Source organism: Piliocolobus tephrosceles, chromosome 3, assembly GCF_002776525.5.
Source record: "Piliocolobus tephrosceles isolate RC106 chromosome 3, ASM277652v3, whole genome shotgun sequence".
In the NCBI taxonomy this organism is placed as follows: Eukaryota; Metazoa; Chordata; class Mammalia; order Primates; family Cercopithecidae; genus Piliocolobus; species Piliocolobus tephrosceles.
In genome coordinates, this window is record NC_045436.1 from 66,575,486 (window position 1) to 66,597,443 (window position 21,958).

Consider the following 21,958-nt stretch of genomic DNA (forward strand, 5'->3'; position numbering starts at 1 on the left):
TAGATAGATAGATAGATAGATAGATAGATAGATAGATAGATAGATAGAACGATCTCCTATTCATTTGGTTTCCCTGGAGAACCCAGACTGAAACAGGCTTCCTAAAAATCGAGTTGCTAGGTCATCAGATCATCAGTCTCAGCCCCGGGCAGCCTATTCCACATGGCAAGGTCAGCCTCATGAGACTCCAAAGTCAGGTTCACTTCCAGTGAATACTGCTGCTCCTAGACCAAACTCAGTCCACAGGGTCAGTCCAAGACACACCTGCAGCACTCTCCTCCCACCCCACAGACTCCTCGCCTCCATTAAGCTTAATCTAGTCCTCTGTGTTCTGATCCAGGCCTTTCCTGTCTCTCCCAAGTCATTGGTCCATGAGTATAACAGGACATTCCCAAAGAGCATGGTTATAATTCTCTCACCTTAGAAAAGTAAATACATTATGGAGAATATATTTGATTTTAGATTTTTTGTGTGTGCTTTGCCTTAGAATGGACGGGGAATTCGAGATAATGTACTGCTTTCAAATAATAATTAAGCATTATTTCCCAAAGGAAAGTAAAGCAGTTGTACATATAAGGATCAAGGCCTTGCTTCTCTGTGTGGGACTTGAAAAGAAATAAGCCAGGGGGCAGATGAATGAGTGAGGATTGCGCTCCTTGTAACAGGCGGGCACAGGCCTGACCATGCCCGCCTCCCAGGAGTGCTCCACAGCCCACTCGTGCATCCATTGTGTGAATGACGGCAGAAGACCCCAGTCAGCAAGTGTCTCCCGAAACAGGAACTTCTGGCTGCTATCCTCTCTCTCTCCTTCCTTTCACATTCATGCACCTCAGAGGAAGGGATTCAACATCTGCATCCACTTCCTCACTTCCCATTCATTCTTCTCAGAAAATCTTGCATAAATAATACATGGATACATTATTTTAAAAAATTCACAAATACATAGGTAAAGAGGTGACCATTCCCCTTGATCTTGTCTCTTCTAATTCCACTCCTCTCTCTAAAGCTACAAGCACTTGTTAGCAGTTAGGTATGCAGCTTTTTCAGATCTCAGTCTTCCTATTTACTACACAAGTATATATCTTGTGTTGGTGTGTGTGCATTTTCATAAATGGAGCAATATTTTCAGCATTATTCACTAATTTCCTTGTTTCACTTAACAAAATGGAGACCCTTCCATTCCAGTGCATATACAGGCATAACTTGTTTTGTTGTGATTTGCATTATTGCTCTTCACAGATATTATGATTTTTAAAAATTAAAGTTTTGTGGAAACCCTGCATCAAGCAAGTCTATCAGCGCCCTTTTTCACATAGTATGTGTTCATTTCATGTCAGTCTCACATTTGGGTAATTGTCACAATATTTCAAACTTTTCCATTATTATTACATGTATTATGGTGATCTGTGATCAGTAATCTTTGATGTTACCATTGTAATTGTTTTGAGGGACCACAAACTACACCCATATAAGACAGCAAGCTTAATAAACATGTTGTTCTGACTGCTCCACTGACCAGTGTTCCCTGTCTCTCTCCCTCTCTTAGGGCCTCCCTGTTCCCTAAGATACAACAATATTAAAGTTAGGCCAATTAGTAAACCTACAATGGCCTCTCAGCGTTCAAGTGAAAGGAAAAGTCTCATTGTCTTTCACTTTAAATCAAAATCTAGAAATGATTAAGCCTAATGGAGAAGGCATGTTGAAAGCCAAGATAGGTCAAAAGCTAGGCCTCTTGCCACAAACAGCCAAGTTGGGAAAGCAAAAGAAGAATTCTTGAAGAAAATGAAAAGTTCTACTCCAGTGAATACAAGAATGATAAGAAAACAAAACAGCCTTATTGCTGATATGGAGAAAGTTTGAGTGGTCTGAATAGAAGATCAAAACAGCCACAACATTCCCTTATGCCAAAGCCTAATACAGAACAAGGCCCTAACTCTCTTCAGTTCTATGAAGGCTGAGAGAGGTAAGGAAGCTGCAGAAGAAAAGTTGGAGGCTAGTAGAGCTTGGTTCATGATGTTTAACAAAACAAGTCATCCCTATAACATAAACATGCAAAGTAAAGCAGCAACTGCTGATGTAGAAGCTACAGCAAGTTATCTGGAAGATCTAGCTAAGATCACTGATTAAGGTAGCTACACTAACAACAGATTTTCAGTGTGGACAAAACAGTCTTTTCTTGGAAGAAGATGCCACCTAGGATTTTCATAGCTAGTGAAGAGAAGTCAATGTGTGTCTTCAAAGCTTCAAAGGACAGGCTGACTCTATCATTAGAGGCTAAAGCAGCTGGTAACTTTAAATGGAAGCCAATGCTCATTTACCATTCTGAAAATCTAGGGCCTTAAGAATTATGCTAAATCTACTCTGCCTGTGCTCTATCAATGGAATAACAAAGCCTGGATGACAGCACATCTGTTTACATCATGGTTTACTGAATATTTTAAACCCACTTTTGAGACTACTGATCAAAATAAAGATCCCTTTCAAAAGAATATTGTTCATTAGCAACATACCTAGTCACTCAAGAGCTCTGATGGAGGTGTACAAGATTAACATGTTCATGCCTGCTAACACAACATCCATTCTGCAGCCCATGGCTCAAGAAGGAATTTCTACTCCCAAGTCTTAATATTTAAGAAATACATTTTGTAAGGATATAGATGCCATAGTTAGTAATTCCTCCAATGGATCTGGGTAAAGTAAACTGGAAACCTTCTGGAGGCTGGGCATGGTAACTTATGCCCGTAATTCCAAAATATTGGGATGCCAAGGTAGAAAGATGGCTTGAGCCCAGGAGTTCAAGGCCAGACTGGGTAACATAGTGAGACCGTGTCTCTATACAAAATTTTTAAAATAGTTGGGTGTGGTGGTGCATACCTGTAGTCTCAGCTATTCAGGAGGCTGAGGTGGGAGGAACACTTGAGCTCAGGAGATCAAGGCTGCAGGGAGCCATGACTGTACCACCGTACTCCAGCCTGGATGACAGAGTAAGTCCCTGTCAAAAAAAAGTAAAAAAAGAGAGAGAGAGAAAAAAAAGAAAACCTTCTGGAGTAACTGACAGTTCTAGATGCCATCAAGAATATTTGTGATTCATGGGAGGAAGTCAAAATATTAATACTACTAAGAGTTTGGAAGAAGTTGATTCCAATCCTCATGATGACTTTGAGGGAGTTCAAGACTTCAGTGGAAGAAGTAACTGCAGATAGGATGAAAATGGGAAGAGAACTAGAATTAGAAGTGAAGCCTGTAGATGTAACTAACTTGCTACAATCTGATGATAGAATTTAAACAGATGAGGAGTTGCTTCTTAGGGAAGAACAAAGAAAGTGATTTCTTGAGATGGAATCTACTGGTGGTGGAGATGCCATGCATACTACTGAAATGGCCACAAAGGATTTAGAATATTACATAAACTTAGTTAATAAAGCAGCAGGAGGATTTGAAGAGTTTGACTCTAATTTTGAAAAAGTTCTACTGTAGGTAAAATGCTATCAAATAGCATCTCATGCTACAGAGAAATCGTTCATGATAGGATAAGTCAACTGATGCCACAAATTTCACTGTTGTCTTATTTTAAGAAATTGCCGCAACAACCCCAACCTTCAACAACCACCACTCTCATCAGTCAGCAGCCACCCACACTGAGGCAAGATCCTACACTAGCAAAACCATTACGACTCACTAAAGGCTCAGATGATCGTTAGCATTTTTTAAAAATACAGTATTTTTTCACTAAGTTTGTACATTGGTTTTTTTAATATATATAATGCTACTGTACACTTAACTGATTACAGCACAGTATAAACATAGCTTTCATATGTATTAGGAAACCAAAAAGTTTATGTGACTTGCTTTATTGTGATATTCACTTTATTGTGGTGGTCTGGAACCAAACCCACAATATCTTCTTTGAAGATAATGCCCATACATCACTTACCATGTTCAGGGAAATGGTCTTAGGGAGATTTACATTTCTCAATTGGATAACTGAAATCATTTCCTAACTGTACTCCCTGCTGCCACCTTCACACCCTCCAATCTATTACACACACCCGCCAGAGTGATCTCATCAAAGCCCAAATTTAATCCTCTTATTCTCTGATTAAAACCCTCCATTGACTCCCCACCGCTTCCTGGATAAAGACCAATTGTTCAGTATGGCTTGCAAGGCCCATCAAAATCCAGTCCCTGCCTAGCTAGCAGGCCGTACTTCTTGCCATTCCAAACTTCTTTTGGTTCCCAAAACATGCCAAACCTGGCCCTGCCTCCTTGGCCTTCCTGCCCTTCCCCGCCCTGTCTGCCTGGCAAACACCTACTTGATTCCAAACATTCTGTTCAGTGGTCACTCCTGTTTGAAGCCTTTTATGACTTCCCCATTAGAATTTACTGCTATCCTTGCTATGATCTCACTGTCCCATGGGAAACACCACAAGTAAAGCAGGCAAAACATTTTATTGCCCTTATTGATTTATATCTCTTTCTTGTCATGCCAAACAAAACACATTTTAAGGGACAGGGGCCTTGACTTTTTAATCTCCAGCACCCAATGCTCTGCATAATATAGTGGTGCTTTGTGGTTAAAAGTAACAAATTAATCAATATATTATTTTTATTGAGGTATAATGTGTTTGATCCCAAGTAATATTTAAGGTGAGTTACAAAGATATTGACAACATACCAAAACAAAAAACTTTAAAAATGGCTTCTAAATAAGCCAAATACAAATGAAGGGTTTAAAACTGGTGAAGCCAGGAGTAAGACTGTCATACTTGCTAGAAGCAGGCCATATATTTAGCTTTCTAGTAGCCAGAGAAATTAGAAATTTCGCGGAGACCATAAGATAAAAATAAGCTGGCTACTAAGGAAAAGCATAACTAGACCCAACATAGTTACCAAAGAGAAATTTCTCCTAAGGAACCTCAGAGTGGACACTATGTAATGAGATCAACGGCAGCCTTCAACATTTCTTGTAATTAACACAGAGATGAGGTTCACAGAGATGTTTCTCACAAAATCACTCACCATAAACTAAAGGTTCACCCCAACACACAGTTCAGTAAATGCATTTTCACTGTCATGTGGTTCAAATTGGTTCTCTCCCTGATATCAGATTAATTAAAAGACATATTTTAGTGTTTCTAGTGATACTGTCCCTAACATTTTGGACCACAGATAACCTTTTGAGAATCTGACAAAATGCTATGCACCCTCTCCTCAGAAAAACAACCTGATACCTAGCATTTTGCATCTATTTTTACAGGAAACCTAAAGCAAATCCATGAACCCCCAGGTTAAAACTCTCAATCTGGACGAAAGATGCACTCCATGCATCGTTGAGGCAGGCTTCCATAAATAGTATTTCCCCCAGCAGGTCTTTAAAAAGGTTCTGCTGTCTGTCCTACCTAGCAAGCAGAACTGTGTGCATTAACTGCCAGCCATCATGGGCATTAGGCTCCTTCTAGAAAAAGAGAGGAATCCAACAGGAACATTCACCCACTTCTGGAGTGATACCCATGGACAGAGCCAATATTCTCCAGAATTCTTTAACATAAAAGCTCTACAGTTCTACATCATTAAGCATAGTCAAAAATAATTTAAGTGAGGAAAATATTCAAAGTAGGTGTAACCAAATATCCAAACTGTTAATTTTTTTAAATTTCATTAAAACAGAGAATATCTAACTTTGAATAATGTAACTTCCTGCAGTCTCTTCCAAGAAAAATTAGTTGAATTGCAAAATATATCTGGAAATAACTACGTGAATTTTTCTGCTACACGGGAATTAGTTACTTTGCTGTTAAAAAGTTGGGTGGAGGGTCTAGCAAAAACCATAACTTTGGTTTAGAATAATTATCTAAAGCATGTAGTACTTTTTTACTAGTAATTGCAAAACAGGATCAGCTATCTATTAAAATAGTTTTAGATTATGATAATACATCTGTATCACTTTTTTTTCTTTTAGAGGAAAAATATAATTCCAGTTTATTAAAAGTGATATTAAATCATTAATAAATACATTTTAAAATAAGAGATCAGCCTGGAAATAACAATTCCTGTCCAAAGGTTGGAGGAATATCCGAAAAGCCACAGACAATATTATAGTTTCTGACATCAAGTGTCAGGAAATCAGTATTAAATGTAATAGTGTGGAATAGTAGAAATGCCATGACTAAGGAGTCTCCACTCCTCATGAAAAATAAGGCCTAAGCCAGGGGTCAGCACATTTTCTGGGGTAAAAGGCCAGAGAGTAAATATTTTACATCTTGAGGGGTATCTCCCATTGTAGTGTGAAAGTGGCCACAGATGATGTTTAAACAAATGAGGGTGGCTATGTGCCAATAAAGCGTATTTATAAAACAGGCTGTTAGACCCTGGCCTAAGAATACTAAATATGAAAAACTCTAGACTCTCTTGAAGAAAATACACACGTTTTACGGACCTGCTATGAGAAACTCAGTCGAATATTCTACTGAGTTAAGGAAATCAACACACAAGGGCTATGTATATATTACTACTTTCCCATTGTAGCCCCCTAGTTACTACTTACTCTGTTATCTTCTTTTTCAGTATTCTCAAGCCTCTTGGTGTTTTTTTCAGAGATCTGCATCAAGCTTACTACTTACCTAGAGTTTCCAGAAAACACCTGTATCCCACCTTTTTATATCCATGACAACCACACATCTGCTGGTAACTTTCCTATGTTTTCTGATTTTTACAGACTTGTGACATCTGTAAGCTCTGAGGGCAATGTGCGTACCAGGGGATTGAACTCCTTCAAGTCCATGATGTTTTTCTCTTTTTTTAAATACAATTTTCATTTTATTTTTTTCCAGACCTTATTTTTTCTTCAGACCTTAAGGACTCAGCTCCTTACCCGGGCTTTAGTGGAAGTCACACAGCAGCACCCACAGTTCTAAATCGGGATCAGGGTATTTGGTTTGTGCAGGCTTCACAAGCTCTATTCCTGACTACCTTGATGTGAGTGGCACAACTCACACAGTAATGTAGCTTTACATACAACTTGAGAAGCACAGAGGTGTCGAAGATACTCGCTTTGGAAATGTACCTGATAGCTACAGCCTCTACTATGTTTCAAATGAGAAACTTCTTAATAGCCTTGTCCTTGGTCATGCACCAGGCACAGTCCTGCCACAAATAGGCTGTGCGTGGCTATGACCTTTTCCAGCATGACTATTATTCCTTTTTTTTCTTTTGCATTTTGGAAGCAAGGGCCCAGGAGCGCCTAAAATGTTTTTCTGAGGAGTAACATGATCAGGGTTCCTCTTCAGGAAAAAACCATATCCAACTGCTGAACAACTAGACAGAGTAATTAAGTCACTCTGGCAAAGAATAACATCCTTTATTATGGGCTACTATGGGCTGAATTGTGTTCCCCAAACTCATGCTGAAGCTCTAATCTCAGTATCTCTGCATGTGGTCCTGTTTGCAGATGGGGCCTCTAAAGATGTGATTACGTTAAAATGAAGCCTTTAGGGTGAGCCCCCATCCAATCTGACTGAGGTCTTTAAAATAAGAGGAAACCTGGACATACAAAGAGACAACAGAGACACAAGCACAGCTGAAAGATCTTGTGAAGAGGCAGCTACAGAGTGGCCATAGACAAGCCAAGGAAAGGGGCCTCAGAAGAAACTAAACCTGCCAACACCTGATCTTGGACTTCCAGCCTCCAGAACTATAAGGAGATAAATTTCTATTGCTCGAGCCACCCAGACTGTGGTATGTTTGTTATAGCAGCCTTAGCAAACTAATACAGATGAGATCAGTTAGACAGCAGTTGCAGTAGTCAGGGTTAGAACTAGATGAGCTGCAGCAAGATTGCAGAGACTGACACAAGTATGAATATACTGCAGAACTGAAACGGACAGGGCCTGAGAAGAGAAGTGAGGAGTGGGGAAAATGACATAGTAGAAATTCACTGCAAGACCTGGGCCTGGTTGGCAAGGAAGATGATGATGATACCATTTGAAAATACAGGACAGTCAAAAAAGGAAAGAGGAGTTTAATTTTTAGACACTTTTCTGGATGTGTCTTGCAACGTGCTTTCTTGATATCTATCTATCTTGGTGTTTATTCCCTCACATAGTAGACACTCAGAAAATTATTGATTAATGGACAATCTCACTCAATGAAGAAAATTAAATAAGATAGACCCAAGCCAACCTGCTTTTGTTGTTGTTGTTGTTTTAAAATCTTACACCACATGTCCTTAAATACTGAAAGAATACCTTTGATTTTTTTTGAAAGAGCCTAACTATACTTTGAAAACATCCTTTTAGTTATCTTTATGACAGTGGTCCCATAAGACTATAATGTCATATTTTTACTGTACCTTTTCAATGTTTAGATATGCTTAAGTACACAAATACCACTGTGTTACATGATCATGTATCACTTAACTATGGGGATACATTCTGAGAAATGCATTCTTAGGTAATTTCATCATTGTGTGAACATCATAGAGCGTACTTACACAATCCTAGATGATGGTATAGCTTATTGCTCCCAGACTGCAAACCTGCACAGCACATTACTGTACTGAATACTGTACACAACTGTAACATGGTGCTAAGTATTTGTTACATAAACATAGAAAAGGTACAGTTGGCCAGGCGCGGTGGCTCAAGCCTGTAATCCCAGCACTTTGCAAGGCCGAGATGGGCGGATCACAAGGTCAGGAGATCGAGACCCTCCTGGCTAACATGGTGAAACCCCATCTCTACTAAGAAAAAAAAATACAAAAAACTAGCCAGGCGAGGTGGCAGGTGCCTGTAGTCCCAGCTACTCAGGAGGCTAAGGCAGGAGAATGGCATAAACCCGGGAGGCGGAGCTTGCAGTGAGCTGAGATCCAGCCACTGCACTCCAGCCTGGGTGATAGAGCGAGACTCTGTCTCAAAAAAAAAAAAACAAAAACAAAAACAAAACAAAACAAAAAAAGAAAAGGTACAGGTAAAATACAGTATTATAATCATATGGGACCACCATCATACATGAGGTCTGCAATTAACTGAAACATCATGATGCAGTGCATGGCTATATAGTATTCATTTTTAATTACATCCTACTCTATTTTTGTATATGCCACTCAAAAATCTTAAGAAGCCCTTAAATACTAAAGAATTGTCTCATATTAAATCATGACAGAAGTCTTTCCTAAACAAAGCAGAGTGGAATAGACAAAGGGGCAGAGGAATAGATGGCATAGACTTCAACTTTGCTGGACATGGCAAAGCCTCTAAAAGAGTTTAAATTATTTGCTTAAATCATTACTTCTGTTCAAATTTCTGCTATTTTGTCCATGCGGAATTCTGGCCATGAACTTGTATTCTAAACACTAAGAAGTCTACAAATGCACAATCACCAGTTGTTATGAACAAAGAGACCATGTTTTGAAAAGCCAATAGGAAAAAAACTATTTTCTTATTTGTAAAAGGAAGATAGTGATACCTGCTTCATAAGTTTGTATTTAAGATTAAACAGATATTATTTGTAAAGTTGGCATAGAGCATGTTCTCAAAAATTTCACTTACTCATTCATTCAGTAAGTACTCGGTAAATATCAAGGTCCTAGGAATATAGTACAGTGGTAAAGGCCAAACACCTGACCCTTCCTCTACCACAGAGCAGAGGGACTCTGCCTAGTCACCATGGCAGTCTCCCTAGTTGTCTGGACAGAGCTGGACAGATCCCATGAATACTTCAGGGCTCTCACATCACCCTTCAAAAAATAATCTACGCCTCACTTTTCTCACCCTTTAACAGCTGAGGGTGTCTCTGTAATTCATTATTTTTCAATCCAACACCTGTCTATGTCTTCTTTATACATTGGTACACTCGACTAAAACAGTTAACACAATCATATTCCCAATCTCACTTGAATTATATTCCCATTACTGAGTCTGGAGTAATGTAGATATATATAAATACGTAAGGAGAACTAACACTTAGAAACACATTCAAAATAGAATATTTCTCTTTTCACTTAGCTTTTTTTAAATAAATGCCTTACCCCAAAGACGATAAGGAAATAAGGTTAATAAGCCTTACATTTAAAGGTAAAATATGACTCGGAGAAAAGCTTAGATGAAAAGTAACAGAAAAGGACCCACAATGCAAAACGCAAGATGATACCATCCCAGAATCAGAATTTCCAAAATCAAAGGGACCTTTTTCTCTTGAGTCCCCATCCAATTCAAGTAGTCATCCAGCCAGTGAGTAAATGACACCTCTGCCCAACACACAAACACACACACCCCATCTCCAAATGAGCCAACACTAGAAATAGTTATAAGAAGAAAGGTCAAATGACACTTGGTAGGATAAAAAAAAAAAAAAAAAAATCTAGGCAAGAAAAGTAACATAATTAATAGAAAAAGTAAGAATACATAAAGAAGACATGCAGCAAGTATTGGATTAAAAGATATATAGCAGGCAGTAGAAAGATTATTTGCATTTCTAATTCAAAAACAAAGTGTTTATCAAATTGATATGTTTCAAAAGTAATTTTTAAAATGGAAGCATTATTTGACCGTTTTAATCTCTTCTATTTCCTATTTATGTAATGGCCACCTAAAAACCTATGAATTGTTTTCTATTTACAAAATGATTCAGCTTAGAAAGGAGTAGAATGAGACTGTTATTCAGTAATTTCTCCCACCCACCCTTGCAGACATCACATCACAAAGACTGTGACTCACTTTGTCATACAATTTCTACCCTCTTAAAGAGGTTTTCAGATTGTTGTGATGAATACTGGCTCATAAATCTGAATAAATTTTCAGATGAAACTATCCGTGCCATTTCATCACAGCCCAAAATATTAACAATGGTACCAGACGGTCCCCAATCCCAACTTTTACAGTGATTCACTGGTTTTAGACTTGAGTAAGAGAGAGACACACTGAAGTAGGGATTGAAGTGTCTGAATCAGGTATGAAGTCCCAGGTCTGCATTCCTTAATTAGAGTACTATAACCAGTTCTGGAACTGAGCATTAATGTTGGCTAGAAATATTAACATATTACTTAACAGCTGAAAAGTTTCCAAAATAAAAAGTGATACAACAAACGACTATCCTTTACCTTTATTGCTTCCCTTGAATAATGTTGAAGGTGTTTGCAGAAAAGAAGTACAGTGTTGCTGCATTCAACTTACCATTTTATATGCCTCATACTATAGTATTTGTACTTATTTGAAGTTGTTGCCCATTCAACAAATACAGAGTGAACCTTTCCATGGGACTCAGACTGGTCACTCATTCAGCAATGAAGCCAAAAGGACCCTGGGATGAGTAAATTCAGCCTCAGACCCTCAGAATAGAAAAGAGTAAAGAACTACTGGGTAATGTGGTCTGGATTTTTTTTAAATAAAAATTTCTTGCCAGCTAGGAATTTCCAGTAAAACTGGGGGACTTGAAATTAAAATACAACAAGCTATTAGAGAGAATTTTTAGATAGCACACAGAAAAGGAAAGATGGATACAGGATGATGTGAAAGAAATAAGGCACAAGGCATGACTGGAACTGTGATAAGGTACGAGGATAAACAGGACATTTCGGCTTAAGGAAAACTGCCCGGTTAAAGACTAAGATGACAAGGAAGACAGGAGATGGGAAGGAAAGGTCAGAAAGGAAGTTAAGAGACTTGGCTAATTTATTGGGTACATCTTCAATTTAACAAACATTCTTTGAGTGGCCACTGTGTGTGAGGATGGATGCAGCAAATGGGATCCAGTGCTTGCCTACAAAGAGTTCACAGTCCCAGTGCAGGAGCCAGACACATAAACCACTAACTATTACAGAAAGCATGAAGTTCTGTGTTCAGATTATGTACCAAGTATATGGGAAAACAGTAAAAACCATTAATTCTCCCTGGGAAGGTAGAGGAAAGTTTCACAAAGAAGTCTGTTGGGCTGGATCTTAAAGGATTTTTCCAGAGAAAGGTACAGATGGGAGAGGTTGAGAGAAATTGATAAGAAAAAGAAGGATTTTTCAAAAACAAGAGTCACATGAAGAAGGCCAATCATTGTGACAGTAATCATTACGACACATTAAAGAGACTATATAATTAAAGCATAAAGCGTTGCAGCATCAGGAGAGTACGGATGGTGAACAGTAGGAAATACGAATGAGCAGGTAGGTCATGTTTAAGAAGGAAAGCCAGGTAGGTCTGGTTAGTGCTTAAAATTGCAGGAGAGTAGAGGTCATTAAATCAAGAGGCAGGGCAAGGAAATCACTTGGCTGGGAAACATTTTAGAGAGACATATATAGGAAGAAGTAGAGAAAGGCATCAAAAACAATTCCATGGTGTCCAGCTTTGGAGACTAGAAGAATAATCCACTATAAGCAGAAATTTAGGAGGACTTAGCACAACTCAGATTCCTGTCCTCCCCGCAAGCCTGAGGGCCTTTCATTAGCTTTATAAAGACAGTTTGAGAAAATGGTGGCAAGTTCTGTTTTATGTATGTTAAGTTGAAGCTATGGCAGCGTGTGTGTCCTCCAAGCAGTGGGAAATTGAGATCGGGAATCAAGACAGAGACAGAGACAATACATGATCTGCTGAAGGAATACAAATACACAGAAAGAAGGGTAGAAGGCTAAAAACAGAACCTTGGGGAATACAAATGAGGGAGAAAAAAAAAAAAAACAGAAGAAACTAGAAGAAAAGATAGTTGGATGGGCGAAAGTATAACCGCCTGAGGAGTTCTTCCAGCCCACTGCACAAAGAAAGACCACAGCATTGCAGTAAAGAAAGAGTTTAATAAACACAAAGCTGGCAAAGTCATGTAGGAGATGGAGTTAGTACTCAAACCAATCTCATCCACAGCTCATAGGATAGGAGTTTTTCAACAGCAGTTTGGGGGAAAGGGTGAGGATTGCTATGCAGTGGGTGCTTACTGATAATTCATTGGGCTGAAGATGAAATCATAGGGGGTCAAAGCTGTCCTCCTGAGTAGAACCATTCCCGGGTGGGGCCACAGGAGTGGTTTAGCAGGTCCAGCTGAAGCCACGGGTGTCACACATACAAAAAACCTGAAAAGATATCTCAAAAGGCCAACTACAATAGTGGTGTTATCTTCAGTAATGGCTGGCAATCTATCAATATGTCTACACCTTAGCACAACTCAGATTCCTGTCCTCCCCGCAAGCCTGAGGGCCTTTCATTAGCTTTATAAAGACGGTTGAGTTTTGGGGAAGGCCTATTATCCTTTAAACTATTTCCCAAGGTCATCTGGGCCTAAGCCCAGAAATGATGAAGGCAGCTTAAAAGCTAAAGGCAAGAGGAGGGGAATGGGCTAGATCAGATCTCTGGCAGTGTCATAATTTTCTCAGATATAATTTTTGCAAAGCCAGTTTCAAAAGAAGAACCAGGTTGATGTGATGTAATAGAAGCCAAGGAATTATTAAGAAGTCAGAGGCAGACAATACTGCCACATGTCAGAGTAGCATGAAAAATTGGAAAAGGCCACATGATTGAACTGGAAGACTACTGGTGTTCTCATTGGAATGATTTAAGTGGAATACTGAGGGCAGAATCCAGAATTTAAAAGAGTTCAAAAAAAGAAAAGGAGCTGAAGTAGAAGAAAATACTGATTCCAGGATATTATTCACAAAAGAAAATAAGAATGAAAACAAGCACAGCATACCTGAGAAAATTTTATATTGCATAGTGAGACAGGACAGCCAATTATAAAGGGGTCCCGGGAGAACTTCCGACTGGCCTGCACACTGGGAGAATGGGGTGCAGCCACGGAAGTTCATGCCCTTTGCAGAGGGGGAGACTGGCTTCTCCTGTTCGGGGTGGTAACCTGGGAATCAATCTTTGAGATGGGGGGGCTGTTAATATGAACCCCTATTGCTTTGCCGTGTTGTTTTTCCTTTCTGACCAATAAATTCCATAACCCCTCACCCTCCAAAGTGTCTGCGTGCCTAATCTTTCTTGATCTTTCCTGGGCATGTGACAAGAACTAGGATTTTCCTACAACAGAAGTACATGATAAAAATCTTAAATGCAGGCCGGGCGCGGTGGCTCAAGCCTGTAATCCCAGCACTTTGGGAGGCCGAGACGGGCGGATCACGAGGTCAGGAGATCGAGACCATCCTGGCTAACACGGTGAAACCCCGTCTCTACTAAAAATACAAAAAAAAACTAGCCGGGCGAGGTGGCGGGCGCCTGTAGTCCCAGCTACTCAGGAGGCTGAGGCAGGAGAATGGCGTAAACCCGGGAGGCGGAGCTTGCAGTGAGCTGAGATCCGGCCACTGCACTCCAGCCCGGGCAACAGAGCAAGACTCCGTCTCAAAAAAAAAAAAAAAAAAAATATCTTAAATGCTTTTAAGGAAATCAGAATTCCCAATAAAAGTTCTAAACAATTTTTCCCGAAAAATGATTCATCTTTCTCTAGATTATTCTAAGAAAAACTAATAGCCAGTCTCCAAGATTCCCAAATGTTTCCCAAATATAACTTTGCTATATATAATTATCTTCATTTAAAGATTGACCAACTATCTAAACATACATGTCATGACAGCAAGAGAACTGTAAACTTTAACCAAGCTTTACACAGCATATGGCTCCTGAGTAGTTATTTCACAGCATGTTCCAAAGAGAATGTTTTCCTCATCAGCTGACATTTAGTGAGCACTCTCTGAGTAAAAGGTACTGAGCTTTTTATGATGTTTATTTATATAAAGAAGTCATGGTTCCTACCTTAAGGTGCCAGCATCTTCTCAAAGTGCCTAAATTATGAATAGAGAATAATCTGTTCACAGAATGCAGCCAGATCATTACTACTGTGTACAAATTTCTTTTTAAAAAATACTTTTTTCTTGGCTAATTTGTGTTATCGTTTAATTAAAAGTTTTCATTATAAATTAATGTATAGCTTAATTATAAATTAAACCAGGATCATTCCTTTCAATTGTTCAATTATATCTGGAACATACACTTAATATTCACATAGCTTCTCTTCAATTTTTAAATCTCCAAGATACCTTGAAAATCTGTGAACTTTTCATTTCAGAATTCTATTGGATAATTCATCTTAGAGGTTAAATTGCGGAAGTCAATAGCTCTTTAAAAATGCAAATACACACGCACATACACACATACACACACACACATCCATTACAGATTTCTGTAAATGAATGAGTATTAAGGATACACCAGTCAAGTCAAAAGTCACTTTGTACAGGAAGAGTGACAGAAGACAGCTGTATGAGACATAAATTAAACACCGAATATTGGCTGTCTGTTGCATCCAGGCCCTTCCAATTTCTTCAAATTAAAATTATTCTGAAGGGGTTTAGAATGAGACTGGTCTGGCTTCTAAGAATCACAGTCTATGGCTCAAAGGGTGAGTTCCCCTGGAAGTTACCACTTTTCTTTTCTTCCTCTCCTAAATTCCTGTGGCTATACATAACCTAGCTTAGAAGGTCTCGTTGGCTGTCATTATTAAAGGGAGAAACGAGAAAGCAAGAGCTGACCGAACAGTGGATACAACAAGGAAACACTTAAAAATCACAGTGCCACAAGTGCATTTTCTAACGATCCAGCTAAAACTCCACACTGATAATCATTATTCCAAATTATTATGCAAAAAATCAAGCATTAACTATTTATTGAGCACTGACAATATACAAATTAAGTACTAGACCAGATCCTAATTTTAGAGCACAGAAAAGGACAAGCTCAAAAATAAATCAGAACAAAATACATTTGTTCGGACAGAATATCCTGATGAGGTTAAGATTTGTGCCCCACGCTGGGCACGGTGGCTCACGCCTGTAATCGCAGCACTTTGGGAGGCCGAGGGGGGCGGATCACCTGAGGTCAGGAGTTCGAGACCAGCCTGGCAAACATGGTGAAACTCCGTCTCTACTAAAAATGCAAAAATTAGCTGGGTGCAGTGTTGGGTGCCTGTAATCTCAGTTGAAGCAGAAGAATTGCTTGAACCCAGGAAGCAGAAGTTGTAGTGAGCTGAGATTGCGCCACTGCACTCCAGCCTGGGTGACAGAATGAGACTCTGTCTCAAAAAAAAAAAAAAAAAAAAAAGAAAGAAAAAGAAAAAGATTTGTGCCCAAAGATACCCAAAGATACATATTTGCCTTGCTCCATTTCATGGTCATAGACTTTCATCCCATGCCAGACTTCTTACAGACTTGTGCTACAGGACAAAGGGGCCCAAGCAGGGTATTTGAAAAATCAACAAACACTAGAATTGGAAAAACAAGCAAAGACTACAGCACATGTGTAATTACCATCTTATACAGGCACGTCGTGGTTTTAAAATAGTAGTTCCAATAATGTGAGACTTTAAATTGTCTTTTCAACATCACTGATGATGAGTTCTCAGAATCAGTGTGCAGATGAAGAAAGTCAATTTTATGCTTATAATATTTAAAGAACGGTTCTTGTTTTGTTCATTACATCTGTAACATTTTATTTTCTAATTAAACTTTAAAATTACGTCCTTCCATGTAAAATGGCATCATAAATCAAAATGAGAATACTTAGAACCTAATTGTTACACCATTGTCAAAGTCTAATTACATAATGGTCATTTTATAAACAAATGAAACCCCTCAGGGCACGTCATGAGGGGATATTGCCTTTTCTAGGCTGAAGTCACTTGGCATCAAACTCATCTTAAAAGGCTCCTAAGGTGTGGTAATATCTATGACTCATGAATTGTCCTTTCATTGCTGTACTGATTACATGATTTCCAAGATTAAATGAGCTATTAGATTCTGACTTCATTTGTTTACTGCACACAATATTTATTACAGTAAATATCAAGTTCATTACGTAAAATTATTGCTATCCACTTGCCAGATATTATTACCAAAGAGACGTGGGGGGAGAGAATACGCGTATTATTAAATCAATGGTTCCATTTACCCCAAAGGCAGTAGTGAAGAGATGGAAAGGTGGCTTTATCCAAAACCCCAGGAAATCAATCTGAGGCACGCGTAAACTAGTAAGAATTCCTCAAAGGGGTAGTAGCTCACTACCCTGAAATGGAGCAAGCCTAACCAAAGTGGGGTCCAGCAGGGCACACTACGGTGGAATGGAAGAGCGCACTGAGGCTGAGGGATGGCAGGAAGAGAAGACAAGGGGCCAGGTGGTACGAAGCTCATTCAGGATAACAAAAGAGGAAACCCACAATTGAACTTCAGTAATTGGTGACTTTTCTGAGCTTCAGTATCCTCTTCTACAAAAAAAGATGGGTAAACCATAAGGTCTGAAGCCTCCCTTTGATTTCACAAGTCCATGTTTTTATGCCTGGGGTTGCATGGAACACATGCAGTAGCAAAGAGCCCAGGCAGGGGTCAGGCCCACCTACAAGCCACCCCTGATCCACACTGGAGTGGGCAGGTCCCTCTGCCTTTCCAAGTCTCAGCGTCCTCTGGAGCCTAGAAGCAAAGAAGTGTGGCAGACAGGCAGTCACCTCCTGGGAGAAGCCCAGGGGTAAATCCAGTACTTCTAATTACCCTCATTTTTTTTTTTTTCTTTTCTAAATAAGAGCACCTGGAATAAATTGAATACTAAGTGTACATAAGCAGCATCCATTTCACTTACTGTATTCTATCACATGGTGTACGTGCTGCTTGGGATAAAATGTTCTCTTCTGAATGTTTTTACACGGCTTGCTACTTTAAAGTATATACTTAATATTACCCGTTCCCACCGCATTGAAAGAGGCCTGCCAAAAGTTAAGGATGCCAAAAGGAAGGCGGGAGTGCAGCGCACATGCTGGAGAAGGAGAAACTCTAACCACTTTTAACATCTTGTTTTTATCAAGACTCTCATGTCAAATGAAGATTATTCCAGGACTATGAGAAAAACGCCAGAAAATGGGCCCTTTTGAGTGAAAATTCAGGAGAATGCCCAGGTGTGAAGCACAGCTGACCTTCAGCAACACTGAAAATTGGAAGCATTTGTGTTGTGTCATCTTCTCCTACCTCTTCTTTTAGAACGTTCTCTTCTCTTTCCTAACTCACAGCTCCCCACTCTGCCTCCTCTTCCCCTGCACCTCTCCAGGGCCCCATCATTTATATCAGAGTCTTCAAAGCATCCCTCCCCAAACTCCAGTCCTTCTGGCCAGCTTTTGCACTATTTAATCCATACTAAATGTTAAAATGGTTGAACTTGGCCTTTCAAGAGTTACCTGCAGTTTAGAAAACATGTGGGCAGAAAGTGTCATGACAAAGGAAAAAAGAATTCCAGTGGTAGATGTTCAGGTCAATTGGACAAAACAGTCTGAGGAATGAGACCACGGATTTTTCAACTTTTCAAACACGTCTAGAAATCTGAGCCATAATGTAGTAGGAAACTGTGGCTACTATTAACTCTTCTCCATGTTTTCTGGTTGGTTTTATTTGTTTTGGGGGGGTCTCCTCCTGGTTTAGTCAACTATCAGTAAACATTCAATATGTGAGAAAATAATATACTGTACTTAAATTTATGTCCAGGTTGGGCTACATAGAAATGGATGAAATTTGTCATTTTTAGATTTGTATTCTTGTCAGTCTATTGCCTAGTACAGGTATCCTTTTTTAAAAAATGAGTAGTCTCTTTGGAGACTTGCGAAGAAAGGGTGGGAAGTTGGGGAGGGATAGGACTACAGATTGGGTGCAGTGTATACTGCTTGGATGATGGGTGCACCAAAATTTCACAAATCACCACTAAAGAACTTACTCATGTAACCAATTGCCACCTGTTCCCTAAAACCCTATGGAAATAAAAAATTTAAAAAAAAAATAGTAGTCTCCACAAGTCTGGATGAGTTGTTCTACTTTTCCCTTTTAACATCTTATCTTTAGCTAGTTATAAAGTTAGCAGAGTTCTCAACCTGAGCACCAGTGACATTTGGGGTCAAAAATGTTTTTGTTGGGGTTATTATAATGTGCATTGTAGGATGTTTATCAGCATCCCTGGCCTTTACCTGCTAGATGTCTGTAGCACCCTTCCAGGTTAAGGCAACCAAAATGTCTCCAGGCATTGTCAAAAGTCCCCTGGGAGGCAAAATCATCCCCATTTGAGAACCACAGAGTTAAAGTAAGATTACGAAAATGAAAACCCAACTCACGGTTAGGAAGAAAAAGTTAACAGCTGTTTTTACAGTGGTGGTAATGTGGTATGCAATTCAAAGTTATGTCCACTGGCTAGCCTCTATATAGTTTTATTCTAAGGCGAATCAGGTATCAAAATCTTCAAAGAAAAAATGATTCAGCGACTAAAAGAGTCTGAAAAAAAAGAGTATTAGAGGAAGCCTCAAATATTAACTTAATTTAGAGGGAAATTCTTCTGTCTTCTGGTCATAATACATGCTTTTTAATAAATACTTTGTGATACTAGAAAAGAACCAAACCAACTGGGACACACAGCACCTTGCCCTTGTCAGCTGAGATGGCCTAGCAGACAACTGCAGAACAAATTTCAATCACAAAGATAATTTTGTGAAATAGATACTCAAGTTACCAGAATAGAGAAATAGCACTAACCCATGTAATAGGTTACAAGAATGCTTTCAGTTTTACGGGATTTAGTGATTGATTAAAATTTTTAAATTACAGCAAGCCTGAAAAAAATTTAAAGACTTGCCTCTTTTGCTGGTTGCTATTTTGGAAGCAATAAAGACTCAGTTCATATAAAAATGTATTTTCCATTCTTCTGCCAATTCATGTTTGGATGTAGAATTTTCTCCTCTTCCACCCCACCCCCTCCACCTCCCCTCATGACATTCCATTAGCATCCCAAGACAAAGGCAGAACTACAGGGGAGTGGCGCTGGGACACCTGTGGGTCTTTTCTCAGGCAATGAGAGAATCAGATCCTCCACCTGGAACCCATAAAGGAAGGAAAGCCGTAACACACAGCTTTTAAAACATGTTTACATACACTTAGGAGGACAAGTTAAAATATATTCGAATCCTCTTTCTCTCACTTCAAATTCCATCAGTGTTGTAAATCGGCTCATCTTATGCCGCTTTCTCTTTCCTCTAGACCAGTGGCTCTCAAAGTGTGATGTGATCAGCATCCCCGGGGAACATGTTAGAAATGCAAATCTTCAGCCCCCACTCCAGACTTAGGGAATCCCCTAAAGTCCAAGAACCCCTGATTTAGGCCAGTGTTCTTTCTAGAACCACAAACATTGTTTCTTACAGAAAGCAAAACTGCAATTCTCATTTCATCCTCAAACCTGCTGCAAGGTAGTAATGTATTAGCCCCACGTGAGGGATGAGGAAACCGGCTCAAGGTCTCAAAGCTAGTCAATGCAGGTGGAAGATTAAAGTGTTTGCACTTCTTTTCACTACTGAAACAAATCTGTCCCACTTTATTATCAACATCTGGATTTTTTGCTGCTTGGCTGGTTGGTTTTTGTTTTTGCTCTTTCAGCTTTCGTCAATTCGTAAGAATATAAAATAGAGTGGGTGAGAGTAGTGTACCATACGCTTCGGGTCGTACCGAGTCGGAATTTAAGGGCAGGACTCAGGAAAGGTGTTTTTCCAATAAAGACCATTTCGTTCTGCTGCGGTCCATCCTGTCTTTGTCCCCAGGACAGCACGCAGCAGACAGAAGTGGCCAGAGTTGCACGGCGGGGCCGCGGGCATCCCCGACGCGACAGGTTGTCTGCGGGAAGGGAGCCAGTCTGCGAGGCCCCGGCGCGCCGCGGCTCCGGGCCGGGGGTACTGGTTTACAGGGCAAATTGGCACACCCCAAAGCCCGGGGGACGCCCGGGCCTCCGCCACAGCCCAGGGAGGAGGGGGTGGGTGGTGAACCCGAAACCGCCAAGGGCCGCGCGGCCAAAAACCACACGGACCGCTAGGGTCGCAGTGAAGATCCGGGAAGAGCGCGCAGGCTGGAGGGGAGAGAGAGGGCGAAAACCCAAGAAATTGAAATGGGGCGGGGAGAGCGGGCTGGCACTCACTGTGAGGGTCGCTCTTCTCCCGGACCCCGTCAACTCGGCCGTCTGGGTGAATGCGCAGGAAGAAGCCCCCGTTTTTGCAGTACAGCCGCTTGGGGTCCTTGAAGTGGCCGGGCGGGAAGGCGCCGCTGCCGCCATCCTCGGGCAAGGCGGGCAGCGTGGTGATGCTCCCGGCTGCCATGCTCCCTCCAGGGCCCTGCCGGGGACCCCGAGCCGCTGGAGCCGCTGGAGCCGCGCGGGGAGCCGCCGCTCCCCGGCCCCGGCCCCGGCCTCCGACCCGCTCCGGGGCACGGCCCCGGCCCCGGCCCCCCAGCCTCCCGCCTGGCAGCGCGCGGCCGCGCCCGCGGTCCCCCAGCCTCGAGCCGTTCGGCCGCTCTTCTGTCCGCCGGCCCCTGGTGCGCGGCGAGCCGGCGGCCCGGGAGCTGGGGTTCAGGGATGGGTGTCTCCGCGGACGCCGCCTGGAGAGAGCCGCCTCCCAAACTGCAGCGCCCGGGATCCCGTTGCAACAGCGGTCACCGCGTCCGCTAATCTGGCACCGGCCGGGCCGCGGCGTCACATCTTCTACATCTCCACCGCCGACACCCACCAGCCTCCCGCACCCCCGGCTCTCCTCCCTCCTGCGCGCCGCCCCCTACTCGCTAGGGGTTTTTGGGGCCTGCCTCTGAGTCCGGCGGTTCAGCCACAACACGCAAGCGCGCGCGACATCCGTCCCGGAGGGAGCCGGGCCTCAGTCGGGGGCGGGGGAGGGGCGGGGGGCGCGCGTCGGAGGCCGCGGCAGGGCCTTGGCAGTCCTGGGGCTCCACCGCCCCTTGTCCCCCAGAAGTCACCCCCGCCCAACCCCGCACCACCCAAACCACGTTTAGGCTTTCTCCACACTGCGGGGCTTTTGCTGCGCAACCAGCCGTGACTCAACTTTTAAAAGTTTAAACTCAACTTTCTCCCCCATTTTTTTCCCCGCTAGCGTTTCAAAACGGAGAAGCCGTTTCCACCCCAAGGTAGCGAAGTTGGAATCCAAGGAA

At 41.3% G+C, this 21,958-nt stretch overlaps 1 protein-coding gene across 1 annotated transcript in view; it reads right to left on the reverse strand.

The window, feature by feature from the left end:
- FGF2 (fibroblast growth factor 2) overlaps positions 1–21,549 on the reverse strand; it is a 68,194-nt gene extending 46,645 nt beyond the window's left edge. The window contains exons 1-2 of the mRNA XM_023217560.2: positions 21,526–21,549; positions 20,943–21,135 (exon numbers count right to left, since the gene is read on the reverse strand). Of these exons, the coding sequence (XP_023073328.2) occupies positions 20,943–21,120 (178 nt within the window). The 5' untranslated portion in view covers positions 21,121–21,135; positions 21,526–21,549. The remainder of the gene's footprint in view (positions 1–20,942; positions 21,136–21,525) is intronic.
- Positions 21,550–21,958: the final 409 nt, after the last annotated feature.